The sequence below is a fragment of the Columba livia genome, chromosome 3 (assembly GCF_036013475.1).
Source record: "Columba livia isolate bColLiv1 breed racing homer chromosome 3, bColLiv1.pat.W.v2, whole genome shotgun sequence".
Lineage (NCBI taxonomy): Eukaryota > Metazoa > Chordata > Aves > Columbiformes > Columbidae > Columba > Columba livia.
The window spans coordinates 45,982,617-45,998,515 of NC_088604.1; the positions used below are offsets into that span (position 1 = coordinate 45,982,617).

The window sequence follows — 15,899 nt, forward strand, 5'->3', positions numbered from 1 at the left end:
TCACGCCCGGGGGCAGAGGCGGTGGAGTCGGTTTGGCCGGTGGGGGTAGGCTGGGCGGGCCGGCCGGCTGCCGATGTGCCCGGAGGGACAATGGCATCTGGACCCGCTACGGGCTCGCCCGCCGCTGCCGGGGCTGTCTCGGTGGGCGTGTGTGAGCCTGAACGCCGGCGGCTGCGCTCGGCTGCAGCGATTAGCCTGTAAGGAATCGTTCGGCGCATCAGATAAACAGCTAGTAAATATTTTAATAAATAACCAAACATCTCAACAGGAGCGCGTGTAAATCTTTTGTCCGAACTATTAAAAAATATGAAACTGGCGCATCTAATTAAATCTGAAAAGTCTAGGTTAATTTTACATCTCTTTTTTTTTTGCTTTAACATAAGGGAATTATCCATTTTAATCTGATAAACATTAGCTAAAGAGATTTTATTCATTTACTTGTTTCTTACCACTTGTTAGCTCATTAGTGGTTGTCAGTAAATTATGTATGACATTCTTGCAGTGGTGGGATGAAATAGTAGTATATTTGCAGAATTTATGCTTTTTCCCTATGTAACTGATCTTGCCTGTTGTTTTTAAATAGGCCCTACACAGGGCTGGGTTTTTTTCCCCATCTAATAGCCTAATTTGGAATTTCACATCTTGCATGGAAACACTTAATAATTGCAAGTACAGAGGAAATATCCTGTCATGAACAAGTCATCAGATACTAAGAAAATAATTATAGTTAAATTTGGTTGTAGTTCATTCAAATATAGTTGTTTATAGTTTTAGAGGTATCTGGATATGATATTGTACTAGAACACAGTAGTGCATGTTTACTCTTAGATTCATAGCTGTGTGCTTTGCTTTACAAAATCACAAGTCATTTATTTTTTAAAACACAAAAAGCCTTAAAACTTCAGAGGAAACAATGCTGACAAGCTTCTTTGGAAAACTACTTACAAAATAGGCAGCTAAGCCCTAATTCTTTAAAGAATGATGATAGTTTTACCCCTCCTTCTCCCAGCTCTCTTTCCCCCCTCGGTATGGAGTAGTAAGAATCAATATTGAATTAAATTATAACCTTAATTATTAATACACCGGGAAGTCAAGTTTCCTTTGTCGAAGTGAAACAAATCATGTATGTAATGGCAAAAGTAGTGATTATTGCTGATGTTTGCCTTGTGTAGTAGCTACAAAATGCAGCTGTAGTAAAAACTCTGCCTGTGTGTGTGACAAAAATAGCTGTCTTTTACTGGTTTTAAAATACATTCTGTAAAGGGCATGTGCTGCCATCTCAGTTTTATCAAAACTTCTCCTCCTCCCCCCCACCCCCAATCTGAAAATGTATTAGTTGGCGTTTATTAAAAATTTCAGAAAAGGAAAAACAGTGGTAAATAAATGAAGAAGGAAGCTCCAATCCCTTCCTCTCCTAGGCCTGAATGGTTGTTGTCTAAGCCATTGCTATGATGCAGTAGGTCACAAGCAGTGTTTAGATCGCATCCCCGCACGAAAATGAATTTTAAAGCCCAGGTGGCTGAAATATCTGTTCCTCCTTTTTCTTTTTCTGTATCTCCGTGGCAGTGTTTTGTTTGAGTCGCAGCTGAACCCCCTGACATGCAGCGCGATCGCTGAGCGACCGGGCAAGGCTCCAAGTGACGCCCCGAGCAAGGCGCTGGGGCGGGCGGTGGTTTCCAAAGGCACCATTTTTCCCTTCAGCGCGGAGCCCGGCGGACCGGTGGGTCGACCTGCGGCGCAAGGCGGCCCCGGTCCCCGAACGCGCCGAGGGCCGGCCGGGAGCTGCCGGGGCGGCGGGGCCTCCTCCGGCCGCTGGCCGCGGTGCTGAACCCCGCCAGCCATGTTGGTGCCGGCTGGCGGCCGCCGCGACCGGCCCGGCCCGGCCCTGCCCGCGGCCCCGCGGCGAGTCAGGTGTCACGGGCGCGGCGGCGGGCTCTGCCTTCGTGGTTTGGCCGTCCCGCGTGTTTTTGCATCGTTCACAAAGGGGTCACGGCAAGGAAATACTTTGGCCAAAAGCCTATATGTATTACGCTGCATCACGTTGGTGTTGAGTACTGGTAGTAATGTCAATGACAGAAATACTGTAGTTCTTTCTTCTTAGCAAAGACACCCAGCCCTTCCAGCAAGACTTCTGGTAGACACCTTGCGAAGCATAATGTTGCCTATATAAAATGGAAGTGCAGCTGAAACCAGCAACTAGACAGGGACTTGCTGTTTGCTATTTTTAACCACAGATTCAGTTTATGAAAGGAAATTCTGAAAGCTGATATCAAAACAGCATGTCATCACTGAGAGTTGAATAACCATGGGTAGTATGGGGAAGAGTCAAGAATAAACAGGTATCCATTAGCAGCAATACAAACACAGACATGAGCTTTCTTTTTTTTCGTCTTTTTCAGAAAAGACAATTACATTTGTAAAGAAAAGTGTGCAATCCAGAAGATTTTTTTTCTAAATTAACTTTAATACACTGCAGCTTCTCTAGTACATTAAAAAAAAAACACAACAGGGCAAGCTTTTTTTCACCACGGAGACAAGTGTTCATTTTCTGTAATTGCACAGGGGGTGCTTCAAAATCGCATAATAAAAAGCAAATGTCCTACTCTGGTGTAAGGGTGTAAGGGCTAAAAAAGACAAAAACAATGTGATGTGTTTTGTGTGGAAGGATTATAATTTTTAAAATATACGGACTTTAACGTTCTGCTTCTAAAAATAGAATGAATTGATATGCAGGGTCTTCAAATTAAAGGTCAGAGGTGACAAACCGGGACAAAGGTCATGCAGCTCATTTTCAAGCAATCAGTTTCTAGTTTTTTCATGGTTGAACAAAAGCTTAATTATACAGAAAAGCGAGGACTGTAATATTTAACTAGTCAATTTTAACAGAGAAATAGAGGTAGTTATGCACAATTCCCTCTTGAATTTGGCTGTAGTATGGAATTATTTCTGCCACTGTTACTCATATAAAAATAGGTCTGTCTAAACATTTAAATACATTTCTTAATTTAACATTTAATAATCAATAATCTGTATTTAGTATTTGTACTTGAGAACTGAGAGAACAGAGTGTAGTCTTTTTTTTTTTTTTTCAGTGATCTTAGGAAAAAGAGATTTATCCTGATGATGCATACTGTGATTTCAATTAAGTTAAATTGCAGGTCCATGCATTTTGGTGTTCATGCACATACTTATTATTTCTAGCAAAGCACTTTCCTTCCCAAAAATCCTGCTTCCAGTCTGCAGCATTCTCTGTGTCACTGTGCAGTAATTACACATATCTAAAAAACCACTGTTTAACTAGTATGTGATTATCATTTTGTTGTATGCAGTGTAGTATTCTTTCATTAGTTAAGATTCAGGGTTCTGAAGAATTTGAAGGGATTGTATCAATGTTTATGATAATAACATCACATTTACACTAAACCAAGTTTTCATAAACATTCTAAAGGTATTTAATAAATATGCTATAGGTAAGATTTGATATGTATTTAGACCATGTACGTTATTGCAACACCTAAGGATAATGCCTACAAATTATACTGTTAAAATTTGTACGCTCACTAGTATTTTTGTATTACATAGTAGGTTTTTGCTTTTCTTCCAGACACTGTGTCTCCTGTACCTACCTCAAATACTGATGTGTGCACTGATTTTAAAGATTTTAATATTTGATTTTAGAGTTTGTAAATTTTTAGTTGTATATCACTGATGTTCCTGTGTACTTTTTCCCTGGTTTGAATTTATGACCTATCTACACTAAAGTTTATTAAAAAAAAAAAAAAAAAGACAATTGCATTACTTTATTGGTTGAGTTGTTTTAAACAGTGACTCAGTCAGAAGGTATGACATACAGGACTGCTGTCCACTCCAGTTAAAATAAGAAAAATGTCATACTTCCGGTACTAGCCATACGTCTAGGAAAGCTAATAAAGTGAATATATTGGTGTTTAAAATACAGACATTCATCTCTTGTTTTACTTTTATAATCTTTGGTTTGATAGATTTTATTCCACAATATCCGTAGCAGTATTTGGTAAGTGTGTTATGAAATACCAGTGATAAAAAGGTCCATGTTTATTAACACTCTCGAGTAATAATTCAGTGACTAAAAAAAAACAAAAACAAAAAACCTGTAATTTTTAGGTAAATGGCATGTACAAATAAAAGAAAAATACTGTGCGAAGGAAAGGGTATGTGAAAGATGTATAAATTCCATGAAAACAAGTACTAGCTTAATGTAAAACATCTCAGAAAAGAGGTCTGAAGAAACCATACTAAAGTTGCTATAAAAACAAATAAAAATCTGTAGAAGATGTTTGTAAAAATAAAACTTGTGTAGAATATGTTTGTAAAAATAAAACTTGTTGTAATGCCATCACTTTAGAGGGGATGATGCTGAAGTGTTAATTAGTTAGAGTATTTTTATAACCTAAACGAAAGTTGTGATTTATTCAATTTGTTTATAGAATAGACTTAATATTGGTTTAATAATGTTTTTACACTGAGGAAAAAGCATGTACAGTTCTGGATTAAAAATGTAACATCTTTACATTGAATGTAAACAATACCCGTTCAATTCAGTGTGCTCAGGGAGAACGGAAAAAGACCCTTGTTTTTCTTTAAACTAAAAACTTAGATATCGAATTCACCTTATTGCCATAATGGCTCTTTCTTAATTTCACCTTTAACATGTATTTTATCAGGGCTTCATTTGGCACTGTTTTGTTTGCAAACAGTTTTCAAGTGGGGAAATAAAGTCTTGTGATATATGTAGTTTTTCATAGAAATAACTACAAAATAAATCAGTGATCAATTTCTGAAAAATATGTTGATCTATTTGTGCTTTGAGAACTGTAGCTTTTAAAGTTCTTTTTAGTTACAAAGTACTGATACTAACTAATTTAAAAATACAAAGGTGTATTTTGTCTAAAAACAAATGTTATTAAGATCACAAGGCAGTTTTATCATAGTTTCATTTGCTGTATAGCAAATTAATATTTGGCAGTTTCAATATGCCCAGTAAACTGGGAACAAAATTCCTTGAATATGAAGGAAATAGAAAAACAGTAGTGGTAGGTGATGTGTTATTTTTTAATTGTGTATTTTTAAAAGTTCATCTTTACTCTTACAAAATATTGTTTGAAACATACTTATTTTACATTGGTTTTTATTAAATAATTATCATAGTTGCTTAATATATGTATATGCACATGCAGCCTGTATGAAATTACAGATTCTGCTAAAATGAAAACACTAAATTTGAGAATTGTATATACCTAATTTTGGTACTTAAAACAAAAATAGTGTTACTCACCATGTTCCTTTTGTACATATGATTAAAGTTTTAACATTAAAAAATCCTAAATAGTTTCAACACTAACATAATTGTCAATATTAATACAATAATAGTGTTTCATTTTTAAGAGAAACTTCAATACTATTTAAATAGGTGACAGGGTTTCATTTGCTCCAATTCTGACAAGGTGGTTTTATTACTCCTTTTGTATCACCCAAAAGAACCAGATTCTTAACCAACGATAGAAGCACATTTTACTTTTCTCTGTTCCCATTGTAGTCAAATTACATTCTTACAAGTAGTTAGAAGGTGCGTATCTGGATGTTTGATCTTGAAAAATGTGTTCATCATCTTTTAAGAACTAAGGTCTGCATAGCCTCTTTTTGTATCTGAGAGAAGCATATCTGGACTATTGCCAAGCTACTTTATTTACTTGAAACTGTAAGTGCCCTCCCTGAAATCAGTGAGAAAATCGAATGAAGTTAGTAAAGAAACACTAAATATTAATTTGCTAGTTGTTCAAGTAACTTTATTGAATCCACATTTTTTAAAATGTTTTGGCATCTTACATGCACGTTTATCCTGCTAGAAAAAATATTTTAAGAAGAAGAGCGTGGAAGAAAATTATGGCTAGGCTAAGAATAAAATAGTGAGAGCTTTCAAATTCCGCCCCCCCCCCAATTACATAAGGACATTGACACCTGAACATACCTTTTCAGGAAAAAATATTTTTTCTTATGCATTTGTGGCTAACTATATTTTACTGAATAAAAGGAAAAGAGAGTTAAAACAATTAAAAGATCTCAGGATTAAATCCATTAAGGAACTCATGTACATACTCTTAAACCAAGGTAGTTCTGAGTATAAAACAACAATCATTTGTGATGTTTGAAGTCAAAATGCTGTGTGCATAGTGCTTCTAGCTAGCAATCAAGAACTGTAAAAAATAAAGTGTTATTTTTACCGACTGGTTCAGAAGATAGACAGCAAAGGGTTAATTACAAAATGTGTTTCGTAGGTTAATAGATTTGACCAGTGTGTGTGTGTGTGTATGTTTTAAAAGGTGATGTTTCATGCTCTTTCTATGCTTGGGTTCTGTATAGGGAGTTTTAAAATTTTGTATATACTTGGCAGCATTCATCCATGTAAGCCTTCACTCCTCATGAGTTAACTAAAAGGGCTCCTTTAACATTGGAGTGTTTTCTCCTCTTCCTTTGCATCACTATCATACTTGTTTGTTGTAAAATAAAGTATTGGTGGGTTTTCTTCTGTAGTTCTTTTGCACTCTGATGATAGAGTATCTAGCATTCTTTCAAAAAATACTGCTGGCTTTACTCTGTGGAAAAAAAAATAGTTCCCTGGCTACAAGTGGCTCTGAAAGAAACAGGCTTAACATCTGAATTTTTATTTTCAACTTATTTTTGGAGGGGAGCATGCAACTTATTTATAAGAGGTAACTATGTACTTGTGCTTTAATTTTATCCATTGAAATTATGTTTCTGATTCTTTTGGCAGCAAACTTGCTCAAGCTAATGAATTCAAAACAATGCTTATCAAAGATATTTTGTTTCAATTTTAGATAGGTATAGACTTACTATTATTTTCCACTGACTAGTAGGTTGTCAAAAATAAACTATATAAGCTGTTAAGTAAGCTGAATTATACAATGTGCTACCTGTACTGAAAGGTGGATTACCTTTGCTGAATGTCTGTCAGTGTGTCTTTAACTGATACTACTGATACTGTATTTCCAACCCTGCAATAATTCCTTATGGTGTTCTGTTGCATTATTTTTTATGCTGTTAAAATATCCTTGCACATGCTGTGAATGCATAGTTAAGGATTGCTTTCAAAGCAAGTAACTTCTTCTCTAAAAATATCTTGCTGTCTAGTATGTAGTTCCTAAACAGCTTTATTTGATTATTTGCACTTATAAAGTTAATGCAAATGCCTCAATAGTTTCAGAACTAAAATGCCTTTTTTTTTTTTTTTTTGGTTTTGTACAGCATAAGGAGGCATAGGAGGTTTTACCATGAGCCATTTCAGAGCCCAAGACTACTTCTGTTTAAATCATGGACTGATTTCTTATGGCTTTTAGTAGGATGCAGTAAAACACATGCCAATTAGTTTGTCATTTAAATTATCTAGTTTCATGAGTTCATAGAATTGGAATGCTCAGGCTTGTCTACACTAATGTGCCCTGTGCCAAGTTTTGTGTATCATATTGGGAAGCCATTTATAAGAACATTATAAAAAATTACATCTCCTTTTTTTACTTAATGACCTGATATGTTTATGTGACGCTCTAAAATATCTGATGTTCACAAATGTGTTATGAAACAGTGATACTGGAAGCAAGAATAACTTGAGCTTGTGCTGTCCTCTGCTACAGCTTTTAAAAACTGTACTTTTCCCCTTTGAGTCCCAACACCCCAGATATCTGAGTCCCCAAATACTTGTTTTTAATCCCTTCATAAACTGAAGCAGACTGCATGTCAAAGTCGAGAACGGATCCTTTACTCTATGCTTGCATATTTCATTATGTTGCATAAATAATGCAAGTAAATCTGAAAGACACAAAAGCCGCATAGCCACAGGTTGGCAGAACAAAGAAGCAGACACAAGAGATTAGGCTTCAATGCCTGAAGGTGTAAAAGTAGAGTTAGGTTTAATATAAGGCAAAAGTCCACATAGTTCCAGTGGAAAACTTAATTACTACAAAAGAAGAGGAACTGAATCAGCTTGCCAGTGTCATTGCATTGAAAAGAAAGACTATACCATCCCCTTTTCAGTTCCTGGTGTTGGAAAGGACAAGGGATAGCTGACTGTAGGGGAAAAGAAGTTAGAGAAATTCCCAGTTGTCTTTGGTAATTTTTTTTTCTGGTTTTGCTCAGTCCTAGTGGAATATCTCATGTTTTTTAGTAAGAGAGCAGGATAACTATCAGGATGTGCCCTTAAATTGGAAAAAGACAAATCTCATATTTCTCTAAAAGATACGAGAATTTGGCTTATACCTAATCAGGAGGATAATGCAATTCCATGCTTGTTTTGCATGGGTCTTAGTTAAAATAGATTATTCAAAAGACAGTAGAGGGTGACAAGAGGACAGGCTTGTAGCAGGTGAGTTTCTGTGTGTTCCTATGCATCTTTCATTTACTAAACAAACTGGACAGACGAAGTAACACGCTTACTCCAGAACCAAAGTCTTTTCCTTCATGCTTCCCATCATGTACAGTACTTGTTTCCTGAATGAGATTTTAATTGACATTATACAAAATTAGCCAAGCCTTGCTCAACTAGATCAAAAGTACATCTATCATGTAGTTTCAATCAAGTCACACATCTGTATTTTTATAACTAATTGGTTTTGTTCAGATTGAGACCTAGAATTTAATACTGATACATATTACACTCTGCAGTGTTATAACTGACATAATTGAAAGCATTTTTCTATTGCATCGCGTTAAGATTTTTACCATGAAAGACTCCTTTTCTTTTTTTAAAATCATACACAAGGTCTGACTGATTGCTTCATTTGTACAATTTAAGTGTAGTAAAGACAACTTACTAGCTCTTAGGTTACCTATTGCAATTAAATATTGATAAAGGAAACAAACACCTTCCAATATCCTGCAAATCTGTGTCTTTTCCCTCTTGTCATCAACTGCATAGCTTTCCTAAGAGACCAATGAAAGGGGCAATGCTTTTAGGGACACTTAAAAAAAAAGGAAGCGGCTGATTTTTACCTTATGCATTGGTCATCTTATTGTGGTTCTGATGAGCTAGGTAAGTCTCAAACAGTAAGTTTACAGGTCACTTCACAGAGTCAATGCCCTGACATTTTATGGCCTTCTAATGAGCCGTTAAACTGGAGAAGAGGTAATTAAATATGGTACTCTGGTAAAATGTGCACAGTACTGACTCCAGCTCTCTGATTTTAGGTTCCTCAGAAGACGATGAGGTCATTCAAGAAGGTCTCCTCAGGCTCAGGTCAGTCTTCTCTATAGCGTCTTACATGGCTGACTTAGTATCTGTGAAACTGAGGTCCTGGTCCTGCAGCACCTCTGTCCCTCTGACTCGGATGAATTTAATTCTTGAGGGGGAGATCACTAATTTTGTGCACAAGCTTTGGAATTATTGCGTTATGTTGTTTGAGTGTTCTGCTTCTGTAAGAAAAATAAACAATTACATAAGGAAAGTTTATTTACAGTCAGATACCTGTTGTAAACTGTATGAGCCCACACGTCCATGCTTTTGAATGCCACCACACCGTGCGTACCGATGGCCGTACACATCTCAGTTCCCGACTGCAATTGTAACTCCTCGAGTTACTTTCATGCCGCTGTCACGTTTCAGCGCCGGCCGGGCGTTACCGCCACGGAGCCCCTTCCGATCGCGGCGCCGCTTCTCCCAAGCGCAGCCCAAACCGGTCCCGCTGGCCGCCCGTCCCGGCTTTCCCGGCCGGCCGTGGGGTGCGGTCCCCAACGGGCCCAGCCGCGCATGCGCACGGCGGCGGGCCAGGGGTCGGTGCTCCCCCGCGGAGAGGCGCTGCGTGCCCAAGGGAGGTGAGGCCGAGCCCGCCGCCCCGAAACTCCCCTGTCCTGTGCAACGGGGAGCGCTCGGTGCGGCGGTAAATAGCCCGGAGCTGGCGCTGGCAGCGGTCAGGCTTTACCTGTGTGCTGGGGCGGAGGGCGCTGCCTGTGTCACAGCCGGACTGGCTCAGGCTGCCGCGCGGCGCCCGCGAACGCTTAGGCGGTTGCCCAGCGGGAAGGATGTGCGCCCCGCTGGGACGCGGCACCGAGACCGGGCGCGGACAGGGGCTGGAACGAGAGCACCTGAGGCGCGGAGCCGCCCGCTCTTCGTCCTCCGCTTGCACGGCGGGAGTTAAGTGGTGAAACTGGGGCGCCGGCCGCCGGCACGGTTACTTGGGGCCGCTGCCTCTACAAGGGCCGGTCATCCCTGCGGGGTGTGAACCCCGTCGGACAGTCTCCCACGACGACTGGCTAGAGTCTCCTTAAATCCGCCGGGGAAGCGGTCGCTATTGGCTCCAAATCCACAGCTGAGAGACGGTTAATGTACTTGGGACCACATCCTGCAGCAGAGCTGTCCGAGTGGGTGCCTCCCGCACCCTCCTGCCCTCGGATCACGCGCGGGATTAAGAGATTTCTAGTATTTTATAAACTTGTCGCAAACCGCTGGCGCTGCCGGCAGAGGTCCACAGAACGGGGGGGTGGACCGCGCCGGGAGGCTCTGCGGCACTGACAGTCGCCGCTTTTCACTTCAACGCAAAACGTCAGTAAAACGTATGTTTGAATCCACGCTCCGGCCGTCAATTAAAATAGCGGCGCCTGCAAACTGCGGCGTGACTCCTCCTGCGAGGGCCGCCCCGTCTGCGTAAAGAAGACAGAGCCGGGCTCCGGGAAGCTGTGCGCGCCCGCGGGGGTGAGGGCGAATGGCACCTACCGCAGGCGTAAGGGCTGAGGGGCGCTGGGCAGCTGCTGGAGGGGCTCCCAAAATCGTGCTCCAGTTGCAGTCGGTGGGCGGGGTGTGGGGGAGAAAGGCGCCCACTGCGCCTGAGAACGGGATTTCCCGAATAGAGGAGTCGTTCCAAACGGGTGCGGTGCGACGGCACTGTTATAAACCGGGTTACTTCATACCCCGCAGAGGCACGTCGAGGATAATCCCGTCTCTCATCTTCCCCAGCCAGGCAAAGCACACAACTGGGTGGCAGCGGGGCTCGCTGAACCCGTACTTAAAGTTAATCTCCCCAAAGATGGTTTGTTAAAAAAAAAAAAAAAAAAAAAATCCCAAGGGCATAACACAGAGAGTAATGAGAGTTGGGCGGTGGCTGGGGACGACCAACTCTGGTCTCCGAAATTTGCAGGAAGGCATGTCGCCACATTCCCCGGTGGAAAGAAACCGCATTTTCTGGAAACGTTCAACATAAACCACCAAAGGCAAAGCAAGTTGCGGGAACGGACCCACCGCTGCGGCCGTCGGGTGTATGAGCCCTCACAGCCTGTGGACGCCCGGCTTTTCACTCGGGGGGCGACTAGCGAGCGGAAAGGGCCCCCCTCTCTCTCTACCTACCCCGCACCCCCTCCCCCGAGCGACACGGCCGCTGCCGAAAGGAAAGTCCGGCGGGCCGGTGGCAACCCCCGCCCTCGACCGGGACGCTTCACGGCGGCGGAAAGGGAAGGCGGTTTTGGCGCCCAAACTGTAGGTGAGAGGGTTTTGGCGGGAAGAGCTCAGCACCAGCAGAGACCCCCAGGCCAGGGGTCTAAGCCCTGAGGAAGCGACCGGAAAGCCTCCCCCCTTCCGCATTAGGAAAAGTCGGTTTCGCTTAAACCCGTGTAGGGGAAACACGACGGGTGTCTTATTCGGCCATCAGCGGGAGAGGCGCGCGTGGGCCGGCGCTGTCGTGCGTGGGGCAGCCGCGGCTCAAAGCGACCAGCCCCGTCAAGTAACGATGAAGGGGGGTAGGAGTTCTCCGGCGCCGTTCCTGCTTTTTCTGCCTGCTTGTCGGCGAGAAATGCTGGCTGTGCTTTGAAATGGGAAGTCGCGGCAGCACCCCGAGCTCTGCTTTCAAGTGTAAAGCACGCGTTTTGTTTCAAATACACGCGGGTCTCTCACTTGTTTGGCCTTTTTTTTTTTCTGTTTTGTTTTGGTCTTTTGGGGGTGGGGTGGGTGGGTGGGAGGGGAATAGACGAAACCAGAATAAGGACTTTAGAAGTTCTAGGAAGGTGACAAACTGGAAATGCAACACCACTGGTTTTGGTTACATAGTTTCAAGCGAACTCTTACTGTGCATGTAGAAAAATAATGATCGAGCATCCTATAATTGTCTTTACCATAATTAGCATATAAATTGTGAAATATAAGGATATAATTTTTAAAAAATATCTAAATTATTACCATTAAACCGATTTTTCCATGAACTGGCTTGTTCTGTAGGGCTTTTCCCCCCTTTATCTCCTATCCCCTTTGGCTCCCGCCTTTCCCCGATTCTTTGCGAATGAATTTTGGAAGGGTGTTAGTGGGTTGGTTCTTTCTTTTTTTTTTCTTCCTCCCGGAGAGTTCCCAGCTGGCAACAGCCCTCTACCTTCCACAAAACTTGAAAGGCTGATGTCCCTTGCAGGAAATGAATGAGTCGATAACATCTGACACCAGTGACCAGTCCAGTGACCCCAACCTTAATTCCACTAATACTGGAGGCCTGAAAAATCTCAGTAAAGACCCTTTGCAGATATCTCAGCCCCCTTTTTACAAAATCTACATTTATTTTTCAATGTAAGAAATACCTGGCAACATATGTATTTACATATATTTATTTACCTGTTTTTGTAGTCATTCATTTATTAATCGAAGAACATATTATACTGAATTTGCTTTCAACTGAAATTTGCTAACAAGACAATTTTCCATTTAATGAACTCAATCAACTCATTTGCATCCGTTTAACCAATATTGTAGCCTCTAAGGAATTTTCATACCAAATGTCGGTAGAATAAGTCAATCTGAAAAAAATAACGACTTTTAAAACGGCATTAAACAGAATACTTTCGATCTTTTTGAAGGGAGGGGCAGAGAGTACTCGTGTTTTATAAATGTGCCATTCTGCTACAATAAGTGTAGTCTTGGGCACTCTAGGTAAATGGCGTAAGCATTTTTTCTTCCGGTAACCTTAATTTCTTGTTCATAGCTGGGGCTTCAAGTGTGTTAAAATCTCGTACATTTATAATATATTAGCTATTGTCCCGGTCATAAGATCCAAGCATATAAAATTACTGGTGATTTAATATTGTAAAATAATCGCTATCGTAAAGGGGAAAGGGAGGTTACGAGCAAAAAGAAGTGGTCTGTTGCACGAATGCGTAAGGCAGGTCAGTGTAGGAAGTCGACCTCCACTGTTGAAATAACCTATAGGAAATTTACGGTTGAAGACTGCAAAGGAATTTCAGGATTTAAAGCTGCTTCTGCTCCACTTGCCAAGCTGCTTGTATTCGTACACTTTCGCCCACCCTCTCTTCTTTCTAGCGAACGATCAAACCGAGCACCTTGGTATTTCACACAGAAACGAGGCGCTCGCAGGGGAATTTACGCTTTCCTGAAAGGCAACAAAAAGAGTAAACAGGCCCATCGGGGCAAAGGCGTCCCCCTTAATTGGGCAGACTGATCGACGCCACTTCCAAAACAACAGCAAGTGCTTTGCAAATGCGTAAACCCCTTGTATTCAGGTCTTGCACTGGTCGGTTTGTGGCTTTGGCTTTTGTTTGTGTGTGTCCTTAGGATAAGAGAGGATGCCGGGGGGTGAGGGGGAGAGGAGGAGGAGGAGGAAGGGGGTTTAATAAGAAAGTAATTGAGCCCAGGTTTTAACAAGATATAGTCAACGTTTAAAGGTTATACAATACTGGATGTAAAGTGAGGTTATATGAGTTAGTGGTGGTGAGGACAGAAAAGGCAAAAGCTGATGAGTTCATACCTTCAGCTGTGCCTTTCCACTGGAGATAGGACAGATGGAACATAAAACGCAATCTCACCTAATTAGGGTATTTTTTTACGTTTCAAAAAAAAAAAAAAATTTAATCAAACGTTTGACCGTAAGTGCAGCAATATAATGGGCTTGCGAGCACTTTGTTTTCTGTGTACCTGCAAGAGCCGAAGGGGCGTGCGTTTGTAAGGGGGTGCACTCAGGCTGGTGCCAAGCCCGTTACACAGAACGCATTTTCCGGGTTACATCCCCCTCCCGCTGGCAGTAAAGACTTAAAACAGCAGTCCCCGGTCAGCGTTATTGCTCCCCTCTTTGTCTTCTTCCTCCGTTGTGCTGTGGGGTTTTTTTTTTCCCCCCCTCTCCTTCCTCCTCTCCAGCAAACCCCTTTCTCTGTCAGTAGTAGTCCTCCTCTTCTCCCTCTCCCCCGCGCTCCTGGGGAACAATCGCTGCTGATTGAGGTTCACTCCAATAGTAGACTTGAAAACTGGGCTCCTATTTAGGAAGTCATTAATCACATCCCCTCCCCCGGAAAGAGATGGCGGAGAAACCTGTGAAGTACTATTCCTCTCCCCATCCCCCTCCAGAAATGTTTTGAAATGCTAAACCTCCGCACATTCTGAGCCATATTAAGGTGATATCGCGTTTCCGGCGCGGTTTTAATTTGAATGCGAAATTAGTAAGGCGCAGCACAGGCGTGAGTGGCGGCGGCCGCCCGGCAGCCGCGGCACACGCACATAGATACACACACACGGGGGTCGGGAGAGGCAGCTATCTACCCCCCCACACCGTCCCTCCTCTCGCCCCGGAACGCGGGCTGTGCCGGGCACGGACCCAGCCCTGGCGTCGGCAGCGCCGCAGGAGCTCCGGCCGGTCCGGGAGAAGACGGTGCCGAGAGGCAGAAGCGCTGCGGGGGCTTCGGGCGGCTTTTCTTCAGGTGGAAGCGGCGATCCGGTTATACATATGCCCGTATTTTGCGCAGACGGTAACACACGCTGATGCCCACATACGTAGTGCATGTCTGTACCCATGTGTATATCTCATTTGTAAGCATTTCGCATTCGTGCGTGTACGCGTACCCCACCTCGAGCGTGCACAGATACCCTAATAATCTCATCGGCATATCCGCCTTTGCATATATTTGTTGTTCTCTGGGCTGTATTTAGAAACACACGGATGTTCCTACGTATTTGTGCATGAACGGGAGTGCAGAAACCCCACAATAACACGTCATCTCGATTTCCCGTAAAGACGCGTGCAGATTAGCTGTCGAAAAAAAAAAAAAAAGAGCCGTGTTGGAAATTTCTTGTTCATTCATAAATTATTTTGGTGTGTCAGCCTAGTTGAAATGGCGATTGGCTACTCCTGCCTCCTGCCAACCCCTTAAGGATCCGATGTGAAATTAGTAGCAAGAAAGCATGTAATTGAGCAAGTCACGTGTGCGCAGGGGGCCAGAAACGGAGCGAGAGAGAAGGGGAAAAATCAAAAGAGGGAAAGCACATTAGACCATGCGAGCTAAATTTGCGATCGTTGAAAATCAGGATGTTAGATTAATGCAGAAGACCACTTCGATCCACAGGGAAAGTTTTCATCTCACGAGTTTGGAGCAGAGGGCCCGTGGGGCAACATGGCCGAAGGTTAATTTTCTTTTTCTATTGTTTTACTATGATTTTCGCTCGCTCGCTCTCTCCCTCTCCTCTCCCCCCACCCCCCTTTTAACCCAACTATGCATTACCCTTTTTTAGCAGCTCGCGCAAGGGGGCTTTCTCCAAACCCATTGTTACCCAGCTCAGAAACTGTTCCGTACCGCCCACACCGATTCACAACTTGAAAAGCTTTCAGGGGGCTATTGTTTGAATTGTTCCTGTTTGATTAAGCACAGTTGCAGTGGTGGGATGAGAAAACGGCCGTACACCTGTCCCAACTTTAATCGAAAGTTTATTCCAAGGAGGGATGGCTACACGTTGCAAAATAGTGGTTTCGGCGCTGCATGTGCAATAACCAGTTGTGCAATCTACCCAATTTTGATTATTCGCTCTCCTCCACCCCTCCTCGGCCGGCCTCCCCCCCTCGCCACCCCGTCCTGCGCCTTGCGAGGATAGACTAATTGGGCTG

At 42.6% G+C, this 15,899-nt stretch overlaps 1 protein-coding gene and 1 long non-coding RNA gene across 5 annotated transcripts in view; one reads left to right on the forward strand and one right to left on the reverse strand.

Annotated features, from left to right (window-relative positions):
- LIN28B (lin-28 homolog B) overlaps positions 1 to 15,899 on the forward strand; it is a 100,639-nt gene that overhangs the window by 1,501 nt on the left and 83,239 nt on the right. For 2 of the 4 annotated variants that reach the window (XM_065056605.1, XM_065056606.1), the window contains exon 2: positions 9,238 to 9,286. In XM_065056605.1, the coding sequence (XP_064912677.1) occupies positions 9,253 to 9,286 (34 nt within the window). In that variant the 5' untranslated portion in view covers positions 9,238 to 9,252. Of the gene's footprint in view, positions 1 to 9,237; positions 9,287 to 15,070; positions 15,422 to 15,899 lie in introns of those variants that run through there. The other 2 variants (XM_021297239.2, XM_021297240.2) reach the window with 2 other exon arrangements.
- On the reverse strand, positions 7,928 to 11,807 carry LOC110363961 (uncharacterized). Its single transcript, XR_002422379.2, has 2 exons — positions 9,576 to 11,807; positions 7,928 to 9,462 (listed from the first exon to the last, which is right to left on the reverse strand). It is a non-coding gene; the product is annotated as an uncharacterized LOC110363961 (long non-coding RNA).